At 37.7% G+C, this 7,295-nt stretch overlaps 1 protein-coding gene across 1 annotated transcript; it reads left to right on the forward strand.

The window, feature by feature from the left end:
- The first annotated feature begins 354 nt into the window (after positions 1-354).
- Positions 355-4,333, forward strand: LOC112203389. The gene is made up of 6 exons (XM_024344364.1): positions 355-468; positions 1,718-2,415; positions 2,510-2,648; positions 2,827-3,203; positions 3,780-3,850; positions 3,906-4,333. The coding sequence occupies exons 1-6, from the start codon at positions 355-357 to the stop codon at positions 4,331-4,333; spliced, it is 1,827 nt and encodes a 608-aa protein (XP_024200132.1).
- The last annotated feature ends 2,962 nt before the right edge of the window (positions 4,334-7,295 follow it).

Here is a 7,295-nt window from a genome sequence, read left to right on the forward strand (position 1 = left end):
TATTCAATTGCTCTTGGCTTACCCTTGTCTACCTCTTTGGGAGTGCTTTTCACTGTAAATAAAATTTTTGCTATCTATAAGCTTTCTTTACTGGAAAAGAACTCGGTTTCTTCATGGTTTATGGATGACTATCTTTTTATTATTTCAAACTTTGATATTGCTCTGAACTGGATGAAAGAAAATATTGAATCTCCCCTTAGTTACCTGTATGAGTCCAAAAGCAGAATCATTATGGTGTTGCTAGATTACTCCTAGGTCGATTACCAATTTTTGGAAGCCTTTGGTGCTCCAAATTTGGCTGGTTTATGTATTTTGCGAGAGAAAAAGTATAGATGTGCTATTAATTATCTAGATATGGATTTAATGGGCAGCTCTGGTTGCTCTAAGAAGAGGAATATTTTTGGTGCTCCTAGCCCTGCCAAGGATAATAGGAATATGACAGAACTAATGAATACCAGTGAGGACCAAGTACAGGGATCAGTTTCAAACACAATTGGTAATCATGAGAATCCTTAGTTGGAATAGCCAGGGCAGTTCCTGGCCAGGATTTCTTTCTCAAGTTCATTTCTATGCAACTGGCTTGAAGCTAGATATTTTGTTCATCCTTGATACTAGAATTCATGACTAATGTCAGGTCAACAAAATTGCGTCTCGGTTCGCCTTTTATTTCGATAAATTTGATTTTGTTCTTTCTGACGGTCAGTGTGGTGGCTTACTATTACTTTGGAACCCTATTACTGTTAATTTAAATGTTTTAGATCATCATGACAGATATTTGCATTGCCAAGTTAATGATATGAACTCTCTCACAAATTGGTATATTTCTTTTGTTTATGCCTATCCTCATAAGCAACTACAGAACAATTTTTGAGGTGTTCTAAGTAATTTGGAACCCCAAAATAATGATCCTTGGATCCTTAGTGGTGATTTTAACAACATTATTTCTGCTCATGAGAAATGTGGTGGAAACTCTCCTTTCAATTTGTATATGCAGAACTTTGTTAGATTCTTGAATAATATTAATGTGACCTCCCTAAAGGCTAAAGGAATACCTTTCACTTGGACCAACAACACAAAGATCAGACTGTGATTTATGAACGTTTAGATAGAGTTGTCGCTAACCCTAGTTGGCTTCAACTTTATCCTCATTGCACTCTAGAGAACCTGCCGATCCTAGGTTCTGACCATGGCCCTATTTTATTAACTACTTTACCGACCAGAAAATCTAGGACTAAAGCTTTCAAGTTTGAAGCTATTTGGCTTTCCCATCCTGATTTTGTTAATTTAGCTAAGTAGATTTGGGATCAAAACCTTGATCCTAACCCTCTTAAGAATTTTTTGGCGATTTCTGGTGTTTTTTCTCACCGGCTTTATAATTGGAGTAGAGATGTTTATGGTAGCCTTTTCAGAAATCTAAATAACCTTAAAAAAGATTTGAACTTTTATCAGAATCAATTGATGCTCTTTCCGAGCTCTAACTTCCTTCAGAACAAAGTTGTTGAACTCTCTGATCAATTTCTAGATCTTGAGAAAAGTGCAGAGCTCTTTTGGGCTCAAAGAGCTAAGGCAAATTGGTTATCCTTGGGTGACAAAAACACCAAGTACTTTCAAACTCAAGCTATTATCAGGAAGAGAAGAAATAGAATTACTAAAATAAAAAAATGATTTAGGATTATGGATTCATGATCATGCTGATATTAATCATATTTTTGTGCAGACCTTTCAGAGAAGATTCAAAGCAACAAATGCCATTAACTTGGAAAATGCTGCATCCTTTGTCAATATTCTTGATCCTATTATTGATGATGCTGACAATGTGAACCTCTTAAAGCCTGTAACAATGGATGAAATCCATCTACCTGTTAACTCTATTGGACCCCTGAAAGCTCCTGGACCTGATGGCATTCATGCCATGTTTTATCAGAAGCACTGGGACTTAGTCAAAGACAAGATGAGTGACATTGTTCTGGATTTCTTCCAAAATAATACTTCATTAAGGCTTTTGAATCACACTAACATTGCTTTGATCCCTAAAGTTGAATCCCCTGAAATTGTTAGTCACTTTAGACCAATTAGTTTATGCAACGTTGTTTATAAGGTTATATCTAAAATTCTAATTGCTAGATTAAAGCGTCTCCTGGTGAAGTGCATTTCAAGAAACCAAGGAGCTTTTGCTCCTGGAAGATCTATTGTTGATAATATCCTTATTGCTCATGAATTGTTTTCTTCGTTCAATAAAAAGAAGGCTACTTCTGGTTCTATGGCTATTAAGCTAGATTTGGAAAAGGCCTATGATTCTTTGGATTGGAATTATATCAAACTGTGTTTACACAGATTTGGTTTTGATGTTAAATGGATAAACCTAATAATGGATTGTATTTCTTCTGTTACCTTTTCCATTCTTATTAATGGCAAGTAAGAAGGTCATTTTGCTCCTTCTAGAGGTGTTCGTCAGGGGGGATCCTCTCTCTCCCTATATTTTTATTCTTTGCATGGAACCTCTTATTAGACACTTAAATTACGCTGCTTCTAACTCTAAGAACCATGTTGGCATACTCTCCTCTCCTGGAGGATATAGAATATCCAATCTTATGGTTGCTGATGGCTATTTGATTTTTGTCAGAGCAACCAACAAGGCAGCTAATAATGTCTCCAGGATACTCCTCGATTTTGCCCAAGCTTCGGGGCAGAAGATCAACCTAGATAAGTCCTCTATCTTCTATTCCTCTAAGATCTAATACTAAATCTGATATTACAAATATTTTGGGAATTCAACATAAAGTTTCAATTGGTAAATATTTAGGGATCCATAATATTGTTTTCTAGAAAGACCCCTTGAATGCTAAAGAATTACTTTTGAAGATTTCAAATAAGCTCAGTGGTTGGAAAAAGGCCACCCTTTCTAGAGCAGGGAAACTTACTCTTATAAAGTCTAATATTGCTGGAATGCCAAACCATGTTATGTCTTGCTTCAAATGCCCTCCAAAAGTTACTAAAGCCATTGACAAAGAAACTAGATCTTTCTTCTGGGGTAAGGATTGTCATTGCCCCCCAGTTGCTTGGAACCAAATTTGCTTGCCTAAATCCTTAGATGGTCTTGGAATTCGACTGACAACTTCTTTCAACAAGGCTGCTTTGGCAAAACTAGGCTGGAAAGTGATCTCTGATCATGATAACTGGTGGGTTGATATTGTTCGTAGGAAGTACTTAAGAAAATATTCTTTTTTCATGCAAACTAAGCAGGCCAACCATTCTATAGCTTGGAAAGGTATTCTTGAAAATAGAGATCTTATAATCCAGGGTATGCTCTAGATTGTTGGTAATGATATTGACATCAAATTCTGGACTTTCAACTGGGCCTTTTCTTTTCCTTTGATCAATCTTATTTCGACTACTAATAGAAATTCTATTAATATTGATGAGAATGTGAGTGATTATATTGATAATGGTTGTTGGAACGCTAATAAACTTTCTATTTTTCTTGATCATGATACTGTTAACTCTATTTTGAGTATTCCTCTTCCTGCTTTGAACTCTAAGGATGAATTTGCTTGGGGCCCAACCTCTTGTGGTGTTTTTTCTGTTAAATCTGCCACTTGGCTTCAATGTGACTCTGTTGCTCCTCATTCGAGGGTTAAAATTTTGAATGAAATCTAGAGACTTAACATTCCCCCCAAGGTCAAGATTTTCTCTTGGCTCTTAACTAGGGGGAGATTGAAAACTAGGGCAAGGCTTGCTCGTTATTCTACTAATTATGACTCTTTGTGTGCCCTTTGCAGCTCAGGGGATGAGGACATAAACCACCTTTTCTTCTCCTGCCCCTTTGCTGCAAATGTTTGGCGCTCTGCTGGTATTATCAATTCAGATTTCCAAACCTTTGCAGATTGGTTCCTTTCCTGGTTCAGGAAGGATTACTGAAAATCTTCTCCTTCTTTGTTGGAACATTTGGGAGGCGAGGAATAATCTAATTTTCAGACATTCCTCCTCTCTTCCTAACATGGTGGTTCATGCTGCGGCCTCCATTGGTGAGAACTACGGAAGAAACAACCCTTGCCACTTCAAGGGTCCTACTTCTATCCCTCAAGTTATCCGCTGGTTACCTCTTCCTGTTGGCTTCGCCAAGCTCAATTTCGATGGTTCTGTTGTCAACAATAAGAAAGCTTCTTCTGGTTTTGTTATTAGGGATCATGATGGTTCCCCCTCTTTACTGGTGCGAGAGCCATTGGTCATGCTTCTGTCCCCATTGCTGAAGGAAGTGCAGTCTGTGATGGTCTTTATCATGCGCTCCACCTTAACTGTCGAAAGCTTTATGTCGAAGGTGGCTCCAAGTTAATTATAGACTCCATCAACAAGAAATGCGCTCCTCCTTGGCGTCTTCGTACTCTTGTGAAAGACATCCTGAGTTTGGCTAGCAATTTCAAAGCTATTTCCTTCTCCTATGTTCCCAGGGAAGCCAACTTCGAGGTTGATGCTATTACAAATATGGGTCACAAGTTTTCTACGCCTATCACTTGGTCAAGAAAGCTGCCTTTCTCGGCTTTGTCCACTTTTAATTTTGATCAGTTTAGTTCTGGTTTTAGTAGGGGTTTCTTATTATAATTTTCTTTTCCTCCTCAAAAAAAAAAGAAAAAAAGAAAGAGTTAAAATGAACAAAGAAGAAGTAAAAATTATAGCAATTACTAATAGATACAACCTCGATCAGCCCATTTATTACCACTAGCAGGCTGTAGCTGAACCATGTGCAACGTCCAGGCCCATGCGGCCATTTTTTGAATTGATTTTGTTAACTACTAAATTACCAAAATAACCTCTATATAGACTTAATGTACTGAGCTTTAGTATCATTCTAAGGCATTGCATGAGCTTCAGTATCATTCTAAGGCATTGCAGATTTAATGTACTGAGCTTCAGACATTAAGGCATTCTGACATGCATGAATTATAGTTCTTTCCAGTTTCTAGAGGCAATTCTAAATGATTAACCTATTGGATTGTTTGTATACACATAAAAGAAATCTCTCCACCATAGTTCTTATGTTCTTTAATCAGTACATCCTCTTTGTTTATTGCAGCAGCCTTCCTCCTTGCCATTTGCGATTAATCTGTATATGATAAATGCAAATATATGAGTACTGACCCTCAGTAGTTTACTGACCCTCAATTTGATTTAAAAACCATTATAGCTTATAAGAATGCAAAATAAAGACTAACAGCAATAATAAGATCAAATATCCACGAAGCCTATAGGTAGATATAATTGCAATGACTTTCCCATAAAATAAACATAAAAATGAGGTTGCAATACAAATAAAATCAGCTAAAGGTACTGACCCTTAGAAATGAACATAAAAATGAGTTTGCCATACAAATAAAATCAGCTAAAGCTACTGACCCTTAGAAATAGACATAAAAATGAGCTTGCAATAAACATAGGGTTAGTGAAATCATGAAGCTAAGGTTACTGACTCTCAGAAACTGAAGCTCGTACAATTCATTTTGTACTATTGTTGGTCACATAACTCATCATTTTCCATCAGAACAAAGAAATCTCAGAAACTAAAGGTACTGACCCTCAGAAACTAAACCTAATGATCTTAGAGAGTCCATATAATCATAGATTGCACATATTGCAGCATTTTAATACTACTGACTGTCAATAAGCTCAGACAATTCATTTTGTACTATTATCAGACCACCTAGCTACACATAAAAATGAGGTTACAATACACATAGATTTACTAACCCTCAATAGCCTAAAGGTTGATTTCTTAATTTGTTAAAGCTACTGACCCCCAGAATTTCTCAACCATTGAGAATAATTAAAATTTCTCAACCAAATTCATTTACCTGAGGGAGAGACAATGACAACACGAGGCTGAAGGTACTGACCCTAAGAATTTCTCAACCAAAATTTCTCAGGTAAAGTTGCTAAACATAATCAAATTTAATCAGTGTTGAATGCATTGCACAAAAATCAGACCATAGCTACTGACCTTCGGTAACTACAAATTTCTCTATTGACCTTCATTAACTACAAATTTCTCTACTGACCTTCAAGACTATAGCTACTGACCCGCAGGGGTCACGCCTGTAGAATAACTGTAAATCTTATGTAATTATGATTCTTATTTATTTAGGTTATCATGTAATTATAGGAATGATTGTTTCCTATTAGGGTTAGACTACTCCTCTTGTCCTTGTATATATACCCCTTTGTGGGATGAATAGTATTATTATTGAAAACCCTAAAATCAAAGTATTCTTTTCTACTTGGTATCAGAGCAGGTTCAATCCTTTGAACTTGCCTGCATCCTTTGAATCCTGAATCCTGAATCCTGAATCCTGAATCCCAAAGCACACCACAAACCGCTGCGTACCACCACCATTAAAATCAAGCCATCCCTGAATTTTTGAAACCCTAGAAAAACCAAACCTGAAAAAAAACAAACAAACCCCAAATTCCTCAATGGCCGGACCTGCAATTGAAGGCGAACAGTCAAATCCCGAGAAGACAATGGTGTCATCCTCACCAATCATCCATCACCACTACACCACCCAACAAGACAACTCTGCTTTCCCCACAAGTGTTGTCTTGAATGAATCCAACTACACCATATGGGCTCCTCTTATGAGAATGCGCATTGGAGCACGAGGGAAGGTTGGTTATCTGACCGGAGTAAAGGCTGAACCCGCCATGAATTCTGCAGAGTATGAAGCTTGGGCCACGAACAATGAAAAGGTGAAAAGTTGGCTAATTGACTCCATGGAATCCTCTCTCATGAACCGGTATATTCGTCTCCCTACTGCGAAAGATATTTGGGAAGCTGTAGAGAAAACCTTTTATGATGATTCTGATGAAACCCGAATCTTTGAGTTGAATAAAAAGTGTTTTGAAGCAAAGCAGAATGGAAGGCCCATTCCGACCTACTACAATGAGTTAGTGGCAATGTTCCAGGAGATTGATCAAAGGGTGGCCTCTCAACATGATAATGTTGCAGCTGTCGTTCAAGAAACTTCAGCAATGTCCCGGATGCGTGTTCACTTATTTTTGAGTGGACTTGACCCAGAGTATGATCAGGTGCGTGGAGAAATCCTACGCAAGGAGCCTAAATTCTCCTTAGAGCAGAGCTATGCTTACATTCGCAAGGTGCAATCAGAGAAACAAGCTATGGGGCGTTCGGTACCTACCGAATCTTCTGTTATCGCCGTTCAACGCCGACCAGGTCCTCCTCCAGGCTTCTCAGGTCCTTCTCCACGCCGTCCTCATGACAAACCAAACCCATACGCAAACAAAAA

Source organism: Rosa chinensis, chromosome 5, assembly GCF_002994745.2.
Source record: "Rosa chinensis cultivar Old Blush chromosome 5, RchiOBHm-V2, whole genome shotgun sequence".
In the NCBI taxonomy this organism is placed as follows: domain Eukaryota; kingdom Viridiplantae; phylum Streptophyta; class Magnoliopsida; order Rosales; family Rosaceae; genus Rosa; species Rosa chinensis.